At 48.5% G+C, this 20,227-nt stretch overlaps 1 protein-coding gene across 17 annotated transcripts in view; it reads left to right on the top strand.

Annotated features, from left to right (window-relative positions):
• UBAP2L (ubiquitin associated protein 2 like) overlaps positions 1–20,227 on the top strand; it is a 108,355-nt gene that overhangs the window by 46,168 nt on the left and 41,960 nt on the right. For 13 of the 17 annotated variants that reach the window (XM_029580149.1, XM_029580154.1, XM_029580152.1 and 10 more), the window contains 8 exons: positions 2,132–2,241; positions 4,367–4,426; positions 5,409–5,461; positions 6,709–6,794; positions 11,433–11,604; positions 11,780–11,981; positions 12,387–12,658; positions 18,179–18,351. In XM_029580149.1, coding sequence (XP_029436009.1) covers positions 2,132–2,241; positions 4,367–4,426; positions 5,409–5,461; positions 6,709–6,794; positions 11,433–11,604; positions 11,780–11,981; positions 12,387–12,658; positions 18,179–18,351 — 1,128 coding nt within the window. The remainder of the gene's footprint in view (positions 1–2,131; positions 2,242–4,366; positions 4,427–5,408; positions 5,462–6,708; positions 6,795–11,432; positions 11,605–11,779; positions 11,982–12,386; positions 12,659–18,178; positions 18,352–20,227) is intronic. The other 4 variants (XM_029580156.1, XM_029580155.1, XM_029580145.1 and 1 more) reach the window with 1 other exon arrangement.

The following is a 20,227-nucleotide window of genomic DNA, read 5'->3' as shown; positions in this document are numbered from 1 at the left end:
CAGTGGGACCTAAGTGTGATAAGACAAGGCTATGCTTTAGAATTTGCTCGGTCTTTCAGAGACTTGTTCCTAGTCTCTCCATGTATTTAAAAGGAAAAGAAAATCGCAGTACGAGAAATCATTTGTCACCTTCGCAGGCTAGGAACCATTGTTCTGTCCCCATAGAGGAGCACAGGACAGGCCGGTATTCCATTTACTTCATAATCCCCAAGAAGGAGGGCACCTTTCGTCCAATACTAGACTTGAAAAAGGTGAACATGGCTCTGAAGGTTCCTTGTTTTCAGATACAGACTCTGCGCTCGGTACACAAAGGAGAGTTCCTGGCATCTCTAGATTTGATTTGCTTCTCTCTGCTCGTTCAGGGAATGTTAATTGGCTTTCGTGTTTGTTTCCATTTTTGACCTTGGGTACAGATTAATATTGAGAGACTGCAGGTGGAACCTTGTGATAAGTGTCTGTCAGGGTCAGTAAAACTTTGTCTCCATCTGCTGGAGGGGAGGCAAGACCAGTGCTTTTTAATATATTTATAAATGATCTGGAAAGGGATACAATGAGTGAGTGAGGTGATCAAATTTGCGGATGACACTAAATTATGCAGAGTAATTAAATCTCAAGCGGATTGTGATGAATTGCAGGAGGACCTTGTGAGTCTGGAAGATTGTGCTTCCAAATGGCAGATGAAACTTAACATGGACAAGTGCAAGGTGATGCATATAGGGAAAAATAACCCATGCTGTAGTTACACTGTTAGGTTCTATCTTAAGAGTTACCACCCAGGAAAGAGATGTAGATGTCATAATGGATAACACATTGAAATCGTCGGCTCAGTGTGCTGTGGCGGTCAAAAAAGCAGACAATGTTAGGAATTATTAGGAAGGGGATGGTGGATGTCATAATGCTTCTGTATCTCTCCATGGTGAGACCACACCTTGAATACTGTGTACAATTCTGGTTGCCGCATCTCAAAAAAGATATTTGCCCAGGAGAAATTACAGAGAAGGGCAACCAAAATGATAAAGTGGATGGAATGGCTAAAGAGGTTAGGGCTGTTCAGCTTGAAGAAGAGACAGCTGAGGGAGGATATGATAGAGGTCTACAAAATCATTAAAGGACTTGAACAGGTAAATGTAAATCAGTTATTTATTCTCTCAGACAGTAGAAGGACTAGGGGACACACCATGAAGATAGCAAGTAGCTCATTTAAAAAAAATCAGAGAAAATTCTAATTTCAGAGAAAATCAGATTTTAAGAAATTCTTCCTTAAAAAAGGATTGGATAAATTCTTGGAGAAGTCCATTACCTGCTATTAATTAAGTTGACTTAGAAAATAGCCACTGCTATTACTAGCAACGGTAACATGAAATAGACTTAGTTTTTGGGTACTTGCCAGGTTCTTATGGCCTGGATTGGCCACTGTTGGAAACAGGATGCTGGGCTTGATGGACCCTTGGTCTGACCCAGTATGGCATGTTCTTATGTTCTTTTTCACTCTGCACTAATTAAGCTCTGGAATTCATTGCCAGAGGATGTGGTTGTGGCAGTTAGTGTAACTGGGTTTACAAAGAATTTGGATAAGTTCCTTGAGAAGTCTGTAAACTGCTATTAATCAATAAGGAATAGTAGCTTGATCTATTTAATGTTTGGGTAGTTGCCAGGTACTTGTAACTTGGATTGGCCACTATTGGAAACAGGATGCTGGGCTTGATGGACCCTTGGTCTGACCCAGTATGGCATGTTTTATGTTCTTATTCTGTCTCCAGAAGATGGAATCTGAGAACCAAAGCTTCACTGTACCATGGTACTTAAGCCAGTGTGCTACTGCAGTGTCTCAGTATTCTTGGTCTCCAGCAGATGGTTAAGGTGGAAAACCTGCAGTCTATTTAGAGACAGGAATCTAAAGGTCAAATTGCTTCTAGGGGTTGCTACCAGGGGTGTTAGGCTCTAAGGGACATCCCCCTGGCAGAGTTGTAGGCAATCAGGGGGTCAATGACCCTTGGACTGACTGCCCTAGTATCATTGGGGAGCTGGCTCCCTCCTTGTTCCAGCCCTTCTCTCTCTCTCACTCCTGGAGGATTCAGGCATTAAAGGCAGCTTCAGTGGCATTCACCTTTTGTTTTAATTTTTGTTTCAGAACATTTAATCCAGCTGATTATGCAGAGCCAACCAACACAGAAGAGAACTATGGTAGTAACAGCAGTACCTGGAATAACACTGGCAGTTCAGAGGCAGATGATGGGACAAGTAAGTCAGATCCAGTTGTTATACAATGCACTACCCCTGCTCACATTCACTCTGACAGCTCTGCCAGTACACCTGCCCCGCAGCACCCCCTGTTGTTCCAGATATGAGACACACCCCACCCAAAACACACACAGCTCTGCCAATGCACCTCACTCCAGCCCTGCCGCACCCCCTGCTATTCCAGTACTGAGACCCCCACACACAGCTCTGCCAATGCCCCTCACTCCTGCCCTGCAGCACCCCCCTGCTATTCCAGTACTGAGACCCCCACACACAGCTCTGCCAATGCCCCTCACTCCTGCCCTGCAGCATCCCCTGCTATTCCAGTACTGAGACCCCCACACACAGCTCTGCCAATGCACCTCACTCCTGCCCTGCAGCATCCCCTGCTATTCCAGTACTGAGACCCCCACACACAGCTCTGCCAATGCACCTCACTCCTGCCCTGCAGCATCCCCTGCTATTCCAGTACTGAGACCCCCCCACACAGCTCTGCCAATGCACCTCACTCCTGCCCTGCAGCACCCCTGCTATTCCAGTACTGAGACCCCCCACCACAGCTCTGCCAATGCACCTCACTCCTGCCCTGCAGCACCCCCTGCTATTCCAGTACTGAGACCCCCACACACAGCTCTGCCAATGCACCTCACTCCTGCCCTGCAGCAGGCCCCTGCTATTCCAGTACTGAGACCCCACACACAGCTCTGCCAATGCACCTCACTCCTGCCCTGCAGCAGCCCCTGCTATTCCAGTACTGAGACCCCCACACACAGCTCTGCCAATGCCCCTCACTCCTGCCCTGCAGCACCCCCCGCTATTCCAGTACTGAGACCCCACAAACAGCTCTGCCAATGCCCCTCACTCCTGCCTGCAGCACCCCCCGCTATTCCAGTACTGAGACCCCACAAACAGCTCTGCCAATGCCCCTCACTCCTGCCCTGCAGCCCCCCCCGCTATTCCAGTACTGAGACCCCCACACACAGCTCTGCCAGTGCACCTCATTCCTGCCCTGCAGCACCCCCTGCTATTCCAGTACTGAGACCCCCCACACACAGCTCTGCCAATGCACCTCACTCCTGCCCTGCAGCACCCCCTGCTATTCCAGTACTGAGACCCCCCACACACAGCTCTGCCAATGCACCTCACTCCTGCCCTGCAGCAGCCCCTGCTATTCCAGTACTGAGACCCCACACACAGCTCTGCCAATGCACCTCACTCCTGCCCTGCAGCAGCCCCTGCTATTCCAGTACTGAGACCCCACACACAGCTCTGCCAATGCCCCTCACTCCTGCCCTGCAGCACCCCCCGCTATTCCAGTACTGAGACCCCCGCACACAGCTCTGCCAATGCCCCTCACTCCTGCCCTGCAGCACCCCCTGCTATTCCAGTACTGAGACCCCCACACACAGCTCTGCCCATGCACCTCACTCCTGCCCTGCAGCACCCCCTGCTATTCCAGTACTGAGACCCTCACACACAGCTCTGCCCATGCACCTCACTCCTGCCCTGCAGCACCCCCTGCTATTCCAGTACTGAGACCCCCACACACAGCTCTGCCCATGCACCTCACTCCTGCCCTGCAGCACCCCCTGCTATTCCAGTACTGAGACCCTCACACACAGCTCTGCCCATGCACCTCACTCCTGCCCTGCAGCACCCCCTGCTATTCCAGTACTGAGACCCTCACACACAGCTCTGCCCATGCACCTCACTCCTGCCCTACAGCACCCCCTGCGATTCCAGTACTGAGACCCCACACACAGCTCTGCCAATGCCCCTCACTCCTGCCCTGCAGCACCCCCTGCTATTCCAGTACTGAGACCCCCGCACACAGCTCTGTCAGTGCACTTCTGATGCTTTGCTGTGGGATTTGTGGCCTCCGGAGGGAATTGATTTCCCTGCACAGTAACCTAAAAGTCCAAGCGATCTTTTTCTCTCGCATCACATTCGTTAGCCAGAGCCTTATACATACTCAGGCAGCCGCTTCCATACTTACATGAGCGTTGTGTCTTCCATCAGAGCCACGATTAGCATCCATGGCCCATGTGAGCAGAGTGTCGGGGTCGTGGACCTTCATGCTCGGTTTGATTGGTTGTTTTTCTTTTCTTTTTCTTTTTTGTTTCAGGACTTGATTTCATTGGGGGTGAGGGGTCAAATTATCCCCGAAAATTTTCCACTGCTCCTGGTACGATACATCCAGGTGCATCCAACTGCCCCGGATCTTTCTTTTTCTTGCTTCTGTTGTAATATCTGTGGACATGTCATTCCTTTTTTTTTATTCATTCGCTATGTGTTACAAGTGTTTGTGCTTACTGTGGTCTCTTGACCTGAGCCTGACCTCGTCCTGCTAGAGGTGCTGGAGGCTTTTCTGCGTTGGGTGGGTGGAGAGGAAGGAAGAATCCTGCTGGTTTTACCCCAGCCTTATTCATGGGTGTCCAGAGTAATTCGATTTATCCCTCTGCTACCTACAAGAGGGGAACCCTGCATTTTATGGACCAGTGGCTTTCACATTTCTCTGGAAGCCACCAGCAGGTCTAGTGCTTGATATCCGCAAGGAATGTTTTTATGAGGTACATTTGGTTTAAGAGCTAAGTTAAATTGCATATTTTAGTTACCTGTTTAGAAACAACTGTTAGACATGTAATTCCTCTTGTGCATTAAATTAAAATAATGGGAATTAAGTGACCCAAACATCTTGCTTTGTTCCAGTACAAAAATGGCTCCCATTTGGCTCTGGGATGATATAATGGCTAAATCTGGCGTTGTATTTTGCACTGGAGCAGAGCATTGATATATTTCTGTCCTTGTGAGGGGTTACAGGCATCCTCTTTTTCTGCTAGTCCTGAAACCTCCCCAGCGATCTGGGGTCTGATAATAGTGTAACATCTGTTTCCATTGTGTTTGGCATGGTAAAAGTGTAAGGATGAACATGCCTTTGTGTTCCCTGTATCATGCCATAAAGAGAGATGTAGGGATTTGGTGGCTTTGGACGAAGAGGCATGGAGAGCCTTGGACCCCCAACTTGCCCTATCCTATTTTCAAGAGTTGGCTTCCTTTCACTGGCACTCAATCAGTGCTGGCTAGGAGGTTGCTTGTGGAGGTCCTATGAAAGGAGTAGGGGAGGGGGAGGGCTAACATCTATTGAAATAGTTTTGGTTTCCTTGTAGGCGCATGGAGGACTGCGACAGAGGAGTGGGGAACAGAGGACTGGACTGAAGACGTAAGTAGGATGGTGCTCACTGGAATAGGGTAGAGTTTTCTGGCTACATTAACATACTGCAGCTAGCCCCACATACATCCTTACTGAGCATATGGGAATAATCTTACCTGTTCTCTAGACTGTCATACAGTTTGACAGTCTTGAAAACAGGTAACATTATTATTACTAGGGAGCATAATATGAAGGTCCCAGGGGGGAGACTCAAGAATAACAAGCATGGAATGCCCTCCCGAAAGAGGTGGTGAAGATGAGAACTGCAGAGGAATTCAAAAGGGCATGGGATAAACACAGAGGATCCTTTGAGGCTAAAGGATGGAAAAGAAGAAAAGCGGTAACCCATGTTCCTGCCTGTTGCTGTAGACGCTATTTCATCTCCACTTTCATTCTCCCTTCCCTGCCACTGAGAATTACCTGTGCTTATCCCATGCTGCTTTTCCTCCAGCTTCTCCTATGGGAAGCTGTCTAATATATTTCCCATCTTTTCTGGGAAGAAATATTTCTATAAGATGATGCTCTATAGCCTTTCACCCTTTGTCTCCTAAAACTTTCAACACAGAGTGCGTAAAATCTTTTTATTATCCAAAATCACAGCATTTAAACATAAGAAAGTCTCTCGCTTTACATCAATTTGGCATCCCTATCGCACTTGGCTTTCTAGTGTATCCCTGGGTATTCCGACATAAATAGTGAATGTGTAGCGGAAATCCTTTGGCTCCTTTAATCCTCTTGGGGGTAACCCTATAGGCATATCTATTCTCTCTGGTGTGACACCATTTATACTATGTTTGTGCAAATTTTGACATTGTAACTGTGAAGCGTGGGGGGTGGGGTGGATTATATAAATTCAATGTGAACAACTTCGTTGCAAACCTTTGATGTATAACTTACAGCAGATAACTGTTTTGTTTTCATATCCGGGCTGTTTCTTAAGCATGTTGTTCTCCTGATTATATGGTCCGGTCTGTAGGTTGCTTTATGTTGTTGTTTCAATAAAAATCTTTAAATTAAAAAAAAAAAAAACAACTTTGAAATCTGCCATCCCTGGGGGTCTCAGCCATCACCTCTAAGCTTACAGTTTTTGACCCATACAGAGATAGATATACACACTGTTTGGCTTTGTATTTTTACTCTCCGCCCCAGGACCTTTGGAGAGAGAGAAAAAGGACCATTGGGTCTGTGTCCACCTCATAGATGTATTTACATTTGGATTCTGCTGTTGGTGCTGAATTTCTTTTCTTTGTCCTTAGCTTTCAGAAACCAAGATCTTCACTGCCTCCAATGTGTCTGCAGCGCCCCTTCCTGCTGAAAATGTGACAATTACAGCTGGACAGAGGTGAGGCTGTTCCTTCCTGTCTCTGAGAATCCCCCACATGCTTCCCAGCTCTGACCCTTGTAGCAGCCGAAGAGAACTAATCCATCATGTGTGTGCATTTTTAACACCTTTCCAACTTTAATTAGCAACGCCCCTTCCCAAAAGAGCTTACAATCTAATTGTTACCTGAAGCAGAGGGAGATGAGTGACTTGCCCAAGGTCACAAGGAACGTAAGTGGAGAAGTGGAATTTGAACCTTGGTTTGCAGCTCTCGGTTCTAACTAGTTAACCACGCCTTCCCGTTTTTAAGGAAATAGGAGACCCTAAGAAGGATTAGATTCCAGTCTTATTGCAGTGGTTCCCAAACCTATCCTGGGAACCACCAGACAGCTGGGTTTTCACACACACAAAAATAAGAAAATTTGATGTTTCAAAGAACACCGTGCCCAAATTTGTGTACACTGCTGCACACAGCCCACGAACAATGAGGCAGCATGGTCTGGGAGCCCCTTTTAGAGAGTAAATGTGTTACAGTTGCTGGGAAAAGTAGGGAGGAGGGATTTTTTGGTCACTGGTACCCAATTTCTATTGAGCTTGAGCATTGTTGCAGCAATAGCTGGGTTTATACAGAAGGGGGGTGAAAACCCCTAGGTAGCTGTAAACGAGAATCTGGTTGGGTTCAAGCAGCTCTTTCTTAGACCAGTCCTCGGGTGGCTGACTGCTTTCACGGGCCCGGCGCCCCGACAGCATGGTGTGTGGCTCCAGCTGCACGACTTATCCACGATGGATGTTCCCGGTGGCAGCTCAGGAACTGTCGGGGGGGGGGGGCGGCGCAGCGCGGATCTGGGAGGGTCTCTGGTGTGTAGGTGGATGCAGCAGGCCCCTTCCCGATTAGCGCAGCAGCGATGGGCATTTTGTCCACCTTCGTGGCTGCATGGCAGACCGTGGCGGGAGGGGGTTTCCCTCCTCCAATGTCCCTGGCTGATAAACCTGCGGGAGACCCAGAGGCACAGGAGCTTCATTCGGGGGGGGGGAGAAGAGGACCTCCTGAGGGAGGCTTTGGACTATTCCTCTGATTTTTCCTGTTGCTACTACAGGAATGAAAATTAGAAGGTAACCAATTTTCGTTCCTGTAGTACCACAGATCAATCCAGACTCCTGGGGTTTGCCTCAATGCAATCAGATGGAGACAGAGAAAAAGGTTTCACTGATGCGGCATATAGCCTAGTGTGCCACCTGCAATTTCTCAGTATTGACCTGTACCCAAGCCAAGATGATTTAAAAATAAACCCTAACTGAGACTCCAAAAACTCTTTCAATGAGCAGGGTAAAAGGTGACGCTTCAAAGGCAGAAATCCCTTCCAACAGTAATCAAGGCGAGAGCATCATTGAATCCCTCAACAATGCTGCATTATATATTAGATATCAGTATGAGTGGACTCCTCCAATGGGCAGTGCTCTGGACTGATCTGTGGTATTACAGGAAAGAAAATTAGCAGGTAAGCTGAGACAATAGCTTTTAGCCAACAGGCACAAGCATTTGTGGGTTTAGATACCTGTACACCCTTTCCAAAGCACAAAGAGGTGATCTAACAAACAATTAGCAACCTTGATCAACCTCAACGCCCGCTGTACATCCAGCACCTGAAGTTCCTTTGCCTGAGGCACAGATGTATCCAAATCAGGAAAGGCCGGAAGCTCCACAGTTTGATTAAGATGATACTCAGAACAACCTTTGGGAGAAAGGAGGGTACTGTGCGTGACAACACCCCGGAGTCTGAAATCTGTAGAAAAGGATCTCTACATGACCACCCCTGAAGCTTGGAAATCCTTCTGGCCAAACAGATTGCCACCAGAAAAACCACCTTCAAGGTTAAGTCCTTTATAGTCACCCTGTCAGTGGTTCAAAGGGAACTTCACACATGTCTCTCAGAACCAAATTAAGATTCCAAGATGGGCATGTTTGTTGCACTGGAGTACGCAAATGTTTCGCCTCTCGAAGAAAGCGAATTACATCCAGGTGTGCTGCCAAGAGCATACCCTGCACTTTACCCTGAAGACAGTTCAAAGCTGCCCCCTGCCCTCAAAAGGGAGTTAAAGGCTACTCCTACCAATCCTCTCTGCAGAAAAGCTAAAATATATGAAACCAAAGCATGAGTTGGCTGCACTCCTTGCCTGGTGCACCGACTCAAAAACCCTCCCAATCCTCATGTAGGCCAAGGATGTGGATGGTCTTCTAGCCTGTACTAAATTGGAGATAACCTCCTCGGAATAACCTTTCCATCTCAGAAATTTCCTCTCAAAAGCCAAGCCATGAGACAGAATTGAGCTGCCTGATCTGAAAATTTCGGACCCTAGTGAAGAAACCTCACCGCCATATTGATCAGATCCATGAACAAAGGTCGATATGGCCACCAGAATTACCTATCCTGGATGCTGTTCTATATGCCGAAACACTTTGCTTACTAGCGGCCATGGAGGGAACACATAAAGCAGAATTCCCCAGAAGCCTCAGCAGCACTAGAGCATGGATGCCTTCTGCTCTGTACTCTCGCCTGTGACTGTAAAAACGTGTCATCTTGGCATTTTCTTGTGATGCTATTAAGTCCATGTGGGGCATTCCCCATTTTGTCTGAATGAGACTCATTGCTGCCTCTGATAACTCCCACTCTCCAGGGTCTAGCTACCTTTTACTGAGATAGTCTGCCTGGATGTTGTCTACCCTGGCAAATGGGAGATGCCACCAGGAGTAATAGATGCTGTCCCCGCCTCCCCCCCCCCCCCACCCCCCCCCCCCCCCCCCCCCCCCCCAAACAAACCAACTCCTGTTTCTCCCTATCTGTGTAAGCCAAGTTTGTGGCATTGTTCAATAGAACCTGCACTGGCTGACACTGTAACCGTGACAGAAAGGCAAGCAACGCAAAATGTACTGCCTGAGTGTCTAACCTATGGATAGACCACGATGCCTCCATCTTCGACCCTTGGCATGCTGCTCCCCAACTGATGAGGCTGGCATCAGTGGTTACTATCGCCCACTTTGGGACTTCTATCGCCACTCCTTGATTCAGATTGGCCTGACCAAGCCACCATGAAAGACTGGACCTTGTGAATCACCCCAGAGTGCTAGGGACTGTACTAAAGGCAATTCGCCCCTCCTGAACAGCTGAACCAGTTCTGTCAGGCACAGGGGAGGCACCCTCCTCCCCAAAGGGTTGCAACCCCATCACTGTTTCTAGGAAAAAAAATCTGAGTGCCCTTCAGCCAAAGCTGTCCTGTGATCCAAAATCCAATGCAAAAAAACAGTCTCTGCCATTTTATTTTCTTCTGGGAACAGGAAGGCATGAGGAGGACCACAACCCCACCCCACAGGAGTTATCAGCCCCAAAAGGGGGCCCCTTGGGATCAGTGTACTCAGGAAATCGTTTGAGCCTAAGCAGGCCATTTCCTGAGCACTGTTAGAGCCTTCACTGTAGGAGACAATTGCAGAGAAGTCTTTCTTTCCTCGTGAAACCCCCTGCACTGTGGGAATGAAAACCAAAATGGCCGCCCTTCCCACACTGCAGGGAAAGCCCAGCACTGCCTGTCTCTGCAGTGCACAGAGCTTGCCTCTTCCTAGCTGGCTCCCTTATGCTTGCAGCCACATTCACAGTCCCCGAACTGTTTCAATCTATGCCGACATGAGCCCCCATGAGATACTTTGTATCTCCCCCTGTCTCGCCACATTTCCCACACTCAGCGGGATCCACCGTGACAAGCCCCAGATTGGCAACTGCTGCCAGGAACTACCGCAAGCCCTGCATCTCCACCTGTTTCACCATGCTTCCTGTGCTCAGCGGGAGCCGCAATGACAAGCCATGAAACAGGCCATTACCACTGGGAACCGCTGTGACTCTCTCACTTATTTTAAATTGCAGCGAACTGCTAAAAGCTGGCACCATGTGGCTAACGCTACTCACCAAGCAGCTGCTGTCACTCTGTCTTGCCCACATACAGGCCACTGATCGCCATCAGTCCCCCCCCTCCCAACACAGGAACCTTACCGACCCAGCTAAGAGCAGCCCTACCAGAGCTGAAGTGCTGAATGCTCTGCTCCAGACCCTCAGAACCCCACTCCCTTTTTTTTTTTATCAGCAAATAGGGTAATAAGCAAGGAAATGTACTTCCCTGATCCGGAGCATTGAGGAATAGGCAGGCAGCAGCCCCAGAGGAGAGTCAGAGGAATGAGGGAGCCAGCACCAATGGCTTTCAGTTCTCGGGAAAGAACAAAATCACCCAAGGATCACCAACCCCATGTTCATCCTCACTCGACCAGGTGGATAGCCCTCATCAGGGACCTGCCCCACTCCTGGGAGTAAATTATTCAGCAAACCAGCTGACTGCAGGTTTTACATCTCTACTATCTGGTGGAGATAGAAATGCTGAGAAGACTGCAGGTGGCACACTAGGTTATATGCATCAGTGAAACTTTTGTCTGTCTCCATAGGCTGGCAGGGAGGCAAAACCCAGGAGACTGCATTGATCTGGGTGTGGACAAGAACAGGAGGCTTTCCTGTCCAGCTTTACCCACCTCCCTCTCACTCTTCCTCACAAGCCAAGAGGTTAAGCAGGAGCTTGAGGTCCAGGTGTCCATATTCACCCTTTTCTCTTTACTCAATCTAGAATTGATCTGGCGGTGCTGCTGGGAAAGACGCCATCCTCCATGGAACACGAGTCTACAAACCTGGAGTCTTCCCAGAATCCTTCACTCTCCCAGCCCCTTGTCTTCAGTAACTCTAAGCAAAGCCCGATTTCTCAGCCCAGCTCCGGAAGTTCATTTTCCCACCACAGCGTGGTAAGGAGTGTCCCTACTTACTATGAAGGAGGGGGTGGGATTTTATTCTCTGGTATATCCTTCCTCATACTGATTGACTCTTCCTGAAGAATACGAGTGTTGCAATATGAAAGCACAGAGTTTCTCTCTTTAAGCCTGTTCGTTTTTTGGTTTTTTTTGTTGGTGTACTCTACAGGTGAGCATGCTGGGGAAAGGGTTTAGTGACATGGTGGAAGCAAAGGGCAGCAGTACCACAGGTTCTCAGTTCCTGGAGCAGTTCAAGAACCCACAGGCTCTGGCTCAGCTGACGGTTCAGCATTCCCAGCCTGGGGGTGGGAACACTTCATCATCCTGGGACCTGGCATCTGCACCACAGTCCTCTACACTGGTGCAGTATGGTAAGACACAAAGTAACACAAAAAATGTCTAGCTTCTGTAGAATTGTATATTGTCATGTGTGGATTTGTATCGTTTTAAATTTGATGTTCTTATGAATGTTTTAACTGTAAACCACTACGAGCAATGGAGTATGTGGTATACAAGTTTTTAAATAAATAAAATGAGAAAATGAGCATCATTTGTCAGATGAGGGATGAGTATGGAGGAAGTTTGCATTTTGCATTATTTTGTTTTTCAAATGTGGCAAGCGTAGAAGAGGGTGGCTGCTGTCACATAACCCCCACTTGTATGTGAACATGCATTGCTTTTGGTAATGGCGCATGAGGATACTCCTGAGCTGTGCTGCTGTGTGTTTGCTGCCACCAGGACTCCCAATGCTAAATGCTGTCTTTTGTTGAATTCAGATTTAAAAAATGCAGCAGATTCATCAATTCACAGTCCCTTCACCAAGCGCCAGAGCTTTACTTCCAGCTCCACAATGATGGAAGTGTTCATGCAAGACAAACAACCTGTGGTGCCTTCTGCAGTGCCCGCACCTTCCTCCTCACCTCTACCAAGTAAGACGAACATAGTTTCTCAGATGTCGCCAGGATCGTCAGACAACCAGTCCTCTAGTCCTCAGCCAGCTCAGCAGAAGTTGAAGCAGCAGAAGAAAAAAGCTTCCTTAACATCCAAGGTAAGTTCCCTGTACGTACCCGGATCAGTCCAGACTCCTGGGTTTTGCATCCCTACCAGCAGATGGAGGCAGAGAATAAAATCTTTTCAGGCACTGCTACATAAGAGTGCCACCTGCAGTTCCTCAGTATTTCTGTCTCCAGCAAAGGTGCAAACCTGCAGTCTGGTTTAGAGTAGACGGCGACATTCCGACAAGCACGTGACCAGTGAGTCGTCAGCAGCGGCAGGGCCCAGGGATTCCCCTCCTCCTTTCTCCCCAGTGGTGCTGCCCTCAGGGGAGGAATCGGAGGCTGGGGAGGATCCAGATGTGGTTGTCCTTGCAGAGGAGTTCTCTACAGACTTTGTATTGCTCCTTTGGGCTTATTTGGCCAGACAAGGAGCGGGGGGAAAGTGGCCCCTGGGAGGAAAGATGCAGTGTCCCTTGAAAAGATCCCAGATGGCTGTGGGGGATGGGTTCCTTACTTTGTTGCCTGGGTTTGACACGTCCTTTGGGGGAGGGAGATGAAGAGGATCAGGATTCGGATGACCCGTTTGTGACTGAAGGTGAACTGGCAGAAGATCCAGAAGAAGTCATCGCAGCGGGCAATCTGGAGGCTGACCCAGGTACAAACAAGGATTGGGGTGACCCGGATGAAGCACCAGTGACAGAAAAGGATGACCCTAAGGGCGTTTGATTGTTCCGGAAAGAGGAGTTAAGGCCTTGGAGGAACTGGGGATTAAAGTCACCCAGGAAGATTCAGATAATGGTGTGGATCCCATGTTGGATGGCCTACAGGAACTGCCAAAAGCATTTCCATTGACCAAGAAGGTGAAGAAGCTGGTCAACCTGGAATGGGATACTCTGGAAGCTGGCTTGAAGGTCAGTAGGGCTATGATGAAATTGTATCCATTGACTGAGGAGACCGTGGAATTGCTGAGGTTACCTAAGGTGGATGTGGCTGTCTCAGCGGTCATCAAAATGACCACGATCCCAGTGGCGGGATTGGCTGCATTGAAGGATGTGCAGGACCACAAGCTGGAAATTTAGTTGAAGAGAATGTTTGAAGTCTCAGCTTTGAGTCTACAGGCAGTGATTTGTGGTATCCTGATGCAGAGGGCCTGTTTGCGTTGGGTACAGAAAGTGCAGGAGACAGAGCCTAGCTCTGAAAGCTCCAATCAGGCGGCCCAGCTGGTGGCCTATGTGGCGGATTTGTTTTATGATTTGGTCTAGATGTCGGCCAAAAACATGGTCTCTGCGGTAGCAGCAAGGAGACTTTTTTGTGGTTATGGAATTGCTCAGTGTATATGTGGTCTAAATCACAGCTTTGCAATCTTCTCTTTAAGGGCAAGCTCCTGTTTAGGGAAGATTTGGAACAGTTGAAGCATTGGGGGAGTTCAAGGGCAACAGGTTACCAGAAGACAAGGCGATTAGGAAATCTTTGCGCCACGGTCCCATTTCAGGATGAACAGGTGTTTTCATTTGGTCAAGAGTGCCTCAAGTTCGTGGCAGAAACAGTCCTCTGGAAGGAGCAGTCCTTTTGGAGTGGCTGCAGAAACTCCAGATATCGCTCCGGTCAGGCGACTGGAGGAGGAAAACTTTCGTAATGAAGTCAAGCGTGTCCACTCTTAAGAGGTAGGAGGGAGGTTGTCCCTGTTCTACAAAGAGTGGACCAAGATTACAGCCCAGTGGGTTCTAGATGTAATGAGACGCTTTCGAATTTTTCGTCCAATGAGGGAAGCATTCATGGTGTCCCATTGCGTATCCCGAAGCAAACGAGAGACCATACGAGAGACTGTACCACTTGTAAAGGCTGGATGCAGTTGTGCTGGTTCCTCTGCTGGAAAGGGGGTGAGGAGGATACTAGATTTATTTCATGGTTCCCAAAAAGGAGGGCGCTTTTCAGCCCATTCTGGACCTCTAGAAAGTCAATATGGTTCTGCAGTGCCACGCTTCAGGATGGAAACGTTGCAGACAGTAATCGCAGCGGTCCAAAGAGGAGAGTTTCTAGCGTTCCTGGATTTCATGGAGGCTTGTCTGCATATAGCATTTTGGCAGGAGCACCAGAGGTTTTTACGCTTCATGATGCTGGAACATTTCCAATTCCGGGCCCTTCCTTTTGTGTTGGCGACTGTGCCATGAGCGTTCACGAAGGTGATGGTGGTGGCAGCGGTGCTGCGAAGGGAAGGGATTCTTATCCACCCTTATCTGGATGATTGGCTCATTCGGGAAAAGTCAGAGGGGGAATGTTGCCAGGCAGTGCGTCAGGTGATGGACATATTACAGACCCTTGGATGGGTAATAAACTTAACAGTCGTCTAGTGCCAATGCAGTCATTGGATTACCTCGGAGCGCTGTTAAACGCCCGGACTCTCAGGGTCTTTCTCACCCCAGAGAGGGTGGTAAAGATTCAGCCGCAGATAGAGCTTTTCTTACCCCTGCCAGTTCCCACGGCCTGGGATTATTTACAGGTGCTGGGTTCTATGGCCTCTACACTACATTTGGTGCCATGGACACTTACCCACCTGAGGCCTGAGTCTGTTGTCGGAGGAATATCAGCAACCTTTACCGCTGCAGGGGGAGCCCAGGTCAGTTTCTCGTCACAATTTAGAGAAAGGTGTGGATCTGGAAACTCCAGACTAAGTGGTGGTGACAATGGATTTCAGCCTCTGTGGTTGGAGGGTGGATGGCCAAGGTCATTGGTCACCTACAGAAACATCCTGTTCGATCAGTTGTTTGGAAACGAGAGCAGTTCACAGGGCGCTGATTGGGTTTCCTCCCTCAGGTCCACAGTCGAATGGTGAGAGTATTCTTGGAGAATGCAATGATGGCATATATCAGTTGACAGGATGAGACGAAGAGTCATGCCATGGCTCTGGAGGTCCAGTAGATTTTTCTTTGGATTGGCATCTGCACGGGATAGTGGCTTTACATGTGGCAGGAGTGGACAATGTGCAGGTATACTATCTCGGCAGGCAACAGTTGGATCCAGGAGAATGGGAGTTGGCAGGGGAAGCTTTCAACCTGATTTACGCCCATTGGGGCAACCCCCAGCTAGATCTGATGGCTTCATGAAGCAATACCAAGACAGCACGGTTCTTCAGCTGCAGACGAGAGGTTGAGCCGAGGGAATAGACACTCTAGTTCTTCCATGTCCGGCAGGAGTTCTGCTGTAAGTGTTTCCTCCAAGGCCGCTAGTAGGTGGCGTGTTACGGCACATCGAGAGGCATCCAGGAAGGGTCATACTAGTTGCGTCGGAGTGGCCACATTGGCTGTGGTTCACAGATCTGGTTCATCTCGTGGTGGACAGCTCTCTGAGCTTAGGTCATCTAGCAGGCCTGTTGAGACAAGGACTTATCTGGGTGGATTGCTTTATCTCATGGCTTGGCTTTTGAGAGGAGCATTTAAGAGCTAAAGGCTACTTGGAGCGGGTGATTCCTGCTTTGCTTCAAGTCAGGAGACCATCATATCTATGGTGTATGTGTGAAGGGTGTTTTAGGCCTGGTGTTTTGATGAAGGCCTAGACCTGTAGAGGGTGGATGTCCCTCTGGTGTTAGCCATTTTGCAATAGGGCTTGTCCAAGGGTCTGGCGTACAATTCTCTGTGCATGCAAGTGGCGGCTCTTGGGTGTCTCTGAGGTAAGTTGCAAGGGAGACCCTTAGTCTCTCATCCGGATGTAGTTCGTTTTTTGAAGGGAGCCAATCATTTGTATCCGCCGGTTCGAAGGGCATTCCCGGCATGGAGTTTGAATTTGGTTCTTCGAGCACTATGCTGGCCTCCCTTTGAACCGCTATGGCACGTATCATTAAAGGACCTCATCTTGAAGGTGGTTTTTCTGGTGGCGATTTGTTCAGCCAGATGAATTTCAGCATAACAGGCGTTGTCTTGCAGAGAGCTGCTTCTGAGAATTATGGATGTGGCGCATTCTGGCATACGGTGCCTTCATTTTACCCAAGGTCGTTTCATCGTTCCACCTTAAGCAGACTGGAGCTTCCTGGGTTTCCAAATTGCTCCTCCGAAACTCCAGAGGCAAGGGAGCTTCATTTGTTGGATGGCTGGCTGCTGTTGAGGTATCTGAAGATCACCAATAGTTTTTGGCAGTTAGGTCATCTGTTTGTGTTTGGAGGAGCTAAAAAGGGAAGTAAAGCTTCTAAAGGCACGATTGCTTGTTGGTTGAAAGAAGCTATCTCTTCCGCTTATATTTGCAAGGGTTGGCAAGTTCCAGAGGGGTTGTGAGCGTATTCTACTAAAATGCAGGCAGCCTCCTTGGCTAATTGTCAGTTGGTGTTGCCACAGGAAATCTGTAGGGCGGCAACATGGTCTTTACTACACACCTTTTCCCGGTATCAGTTAAATGTCCATGCACTGGGGAGCCAATGTTTGGCGAGTATATATTGCAGGTGGGTCTTTCAGATGCCCATCTAGTGCAGGAATGGTTTGGTACATCCCACTTGTCTGGACTGATCTGGGATACGAATAGGAAAGGAAAAGTGGTTCTTACCTGCTAATTTTCGTTCCTGAAATACCCCAAATCAGTCCAGAGACCCAGCCCCTTATCTGCAAAAGACCGTTCTGGCTACATTGACAATCGAATCAGATTTTCAGTTTGTATATATTTAGAGTTCATAGGATGTCCAGATTTGTTTGGTTTCCTTGGGGATAAATGTGGGGCTCCAGGTAAGGGGGCTCTAACTTTGTTTAATGTTCGCCCTGGGAAGATGGGATAATTGAGTTTTTCACTGTAGTTTGGCTTGGGTACAATACTAAGGGACTGCAGGTGGCACACTCGTATATGAAGCAGTGCCTCAAAGTTTTTGTTCTCTACCTCCATCTGCTAGTAGGGATGGAAAATCCACTTGTCTGGACTGATCCGTGGTACCTCAGGAATGAAAATTAGCAGGTAAGAACCAGTTTCCCATCCTTCTCTCCATTCCAAATATACTTATGGCAGTGCTCAACCACTCCAAACTGTACTGCTTTCATTTTGATGCCTGTTAAGTGGTACCATAGAGGTGCTTCACTTTATTAATTCTACGAACCAGAAACCATTTCATTCATTCATTCATTCATTCATTCAAGTCTTAATTCTGTGTTTGTGTAGGAGAGACTAACACAGGGTTATGATTTGTTTACCTATGTTGCCATTATCTCCACAGTGAAAGGTTACCAGTGGACATGTGACCCACATCACTAAGACCACCATCTCAATTTGGGAGTGATGGCAGCCTTAGCAGAGAGGCCAAACATGTCATAAGCATGGGGACTAAATTACCCCCTCGTTCTTAGTTAGATCTTTCAAGCATGTTGGCAGAGCACAGTACAGGGAAGCTTGCACAGTTGCTGCTTGTGTTGTACCTATTCAGTGGAAAAAGGGAAGACTTGACTTGTAGTGCTGCCAATCTGGTACCTTTAAATTCACTAAAGAAAGCGGAGAAATTGAGTGTCTGTAGTGGTGCAGTGAATACTGGGGCAGGACACTGCTTACAGACCATGCAGTAGCTGTTGGATAATGGTTGGCACTTTATTGCTGCTATTTCTCTGCAGATTCCTGCTCTGGCAGTGGAAATGCCTGGCTCGGCAGATATTTCAGGGCTAAACCTGCAATTTGGGGCTTTGCAGTTTGGTTCTGAGCATGTTCTCCCGGAGTATGAATCCACACCTGCTACAAGCGCCTCTGTGTCTCAGTCTCAGAGCAGCCTGTACACCAGCACTGCAAGGTATGGTATGGTACAGGGTGAAAAAGGATAGGTTAAAATACTGAGCAAGCTTGTAACCAAACCTCTGGCATGCAGCACCACCCCCACTATGCTAGGGTGTGACGTATTCTCACAGTACGACCTGCTGTGGAAGGAAGAGTTAGTAGCACTGCAGTGTTGGGTGTGGGTAGGAGGAATGTTGCACAGAGGAAGAAGAGTGCGAGGCATGCACACAAAGCACCCCCTCACTTCTTTGCTAGGGTGTAGCATATAATGATAGTCTCCTATGATGCTATGGATGGGTTGGCTTTTAATGGCTTTGCATACCAGTAGACCCTTGCTGGCTCTCACAATAGCCTTAAAGGGGGGACAGTGTATGCCAGAGGAAATACAATGTTGCTTGTAGATGTGATCAGGTATGTCCTTGTCTGATCTTCTACAGCATTGAACAACTAAACTTCAAGACATGTTGCCTGTTCACAGGGCATAGAGCACTTTGAGATTTGTAATTAAGGGCATTCCAGCAATGTTTTCAAATTAGTCATAGGCTATGGTAGTGATGGGAAATGTTGGGGATTGATGGGCAGAGTAGATAGGCCCTATGATCTTTCTGTGGCCTACTGAATCCTGCACTCTGTCTAATGAAGGAATTTTCTAGTGTGTAGCCAGATGGACTCAGGACCAATGGGTTATGCTTCCCTGCCAGCAGATAGAGACAGTCAGATTTCAAAGTTGACATCACCCTAGATACACCCCTGCTGTGTCCTCAGCCTTTCAGTATTTCTCAGTCTCCAGCAGATGGTGGATGTACCTCTCCCTAGTGGGATTGCTGTACTTTTTGGAAGGAGAAATTCTACAATTAAATTGGAGAAAAAATATTGAGCCTTGCTGTCCTGCGCTGATACCTAAAGGTCTCTTCCCCCCCCCCCCCCCCCCCCCCCCGTTGAGAATTCCTGAGATGATAGCTGATTTCCGAGATCCTCAGAGATGTACCTTGGTCCGGTAGCCAGTTCCTGGTGTGGACTTTGCTGCTTAAGCAGCTGAAAGGCAGCAGGTGCAGGAAGCAGTGACGGCCAAAACACTCTCCCCCTGCAGCTGGATACCATCTCTGTACTCAGCTGGTAAGTGCTGAGCCCAGGTAAGTTAAAAATTGATTTACCTCCCGATTCAGAGACATTTGGAGGGGTTTCGGTTCCTCTGGTTTCCTTGCTTGGCGCGCCGTACTGACATTGATCCCAATCCCATTAGGGTAAGGGGAAGTGGGCTTCCAAGCGGGTTGAGTGGCCCCCCTGGTGGACTAGGACCCGTTTTAGGCAAGGTTGGCACACCATGCGATAGGCCGTGGCGGCGCCATCTTTCGTGCGTCTTTGTGCGTGCTGTATTGCCCTCCATAGAATGTCAGTACGCATAGTGCTTATAACGTGCACATAAAACCTACTAAGCGCAGAATACAGGTAAAGCCGGGTGCACAGGCTGTGTGTGCCTTGCTGCATCTTGCCAAGGTGCCCGAAATCTGTGCGCATAAAATTTTAAGCAGGAGCCGACAGAACACACAGTTACCGCCGTCAATGGCTCTGGCAGTCAAGAAACATAAGCACCTTTCTCTCTGTGCTGTTTATCATATTAGGGCTTCACAGACTGACCTGGATTCCAACTTATGTCAGCACTGTGAGGAAGCCCGGGGAGAGTTGGCCTCCCCGGACTTTGCTAAGCCCGGCTCCTCCCATTCAGAGAATAGGTTAGCCACAGCCTTAACTGGAAGTAACCTGGATCTGAGTACCCCAGGACTGGGTCATCCATGGGAGAAGGAAATTCAGCAGCACCTACCCCAGTACCTCCTGGGCTAGGCATGGACCCGGATACCTTCTCTTGGGTGGAATTTTTCCACGGCCTTCAA

The sequence above is a fragment of the Rhinatrema bivittatum genome, chromosome 16 (assembly GCF_901001135.1).
Source record: "Rhinatrema bivittatum chromosome 16, aRhiBiv1.1, whole genome shotgun sequence".
NCBI classification, from domain to species: domain Eukaryota; kingdom Metazoa; phylum Chordata; class Amphibia; order Gymnophiona; family Rhinatrematidae; genus Rhinatrema; species Rhinatrema bivittatum.
Note: the sequence above shows the minus strand (reverse complement) of the source record. Positions and strands in the feature narration are given on the sequence as shown.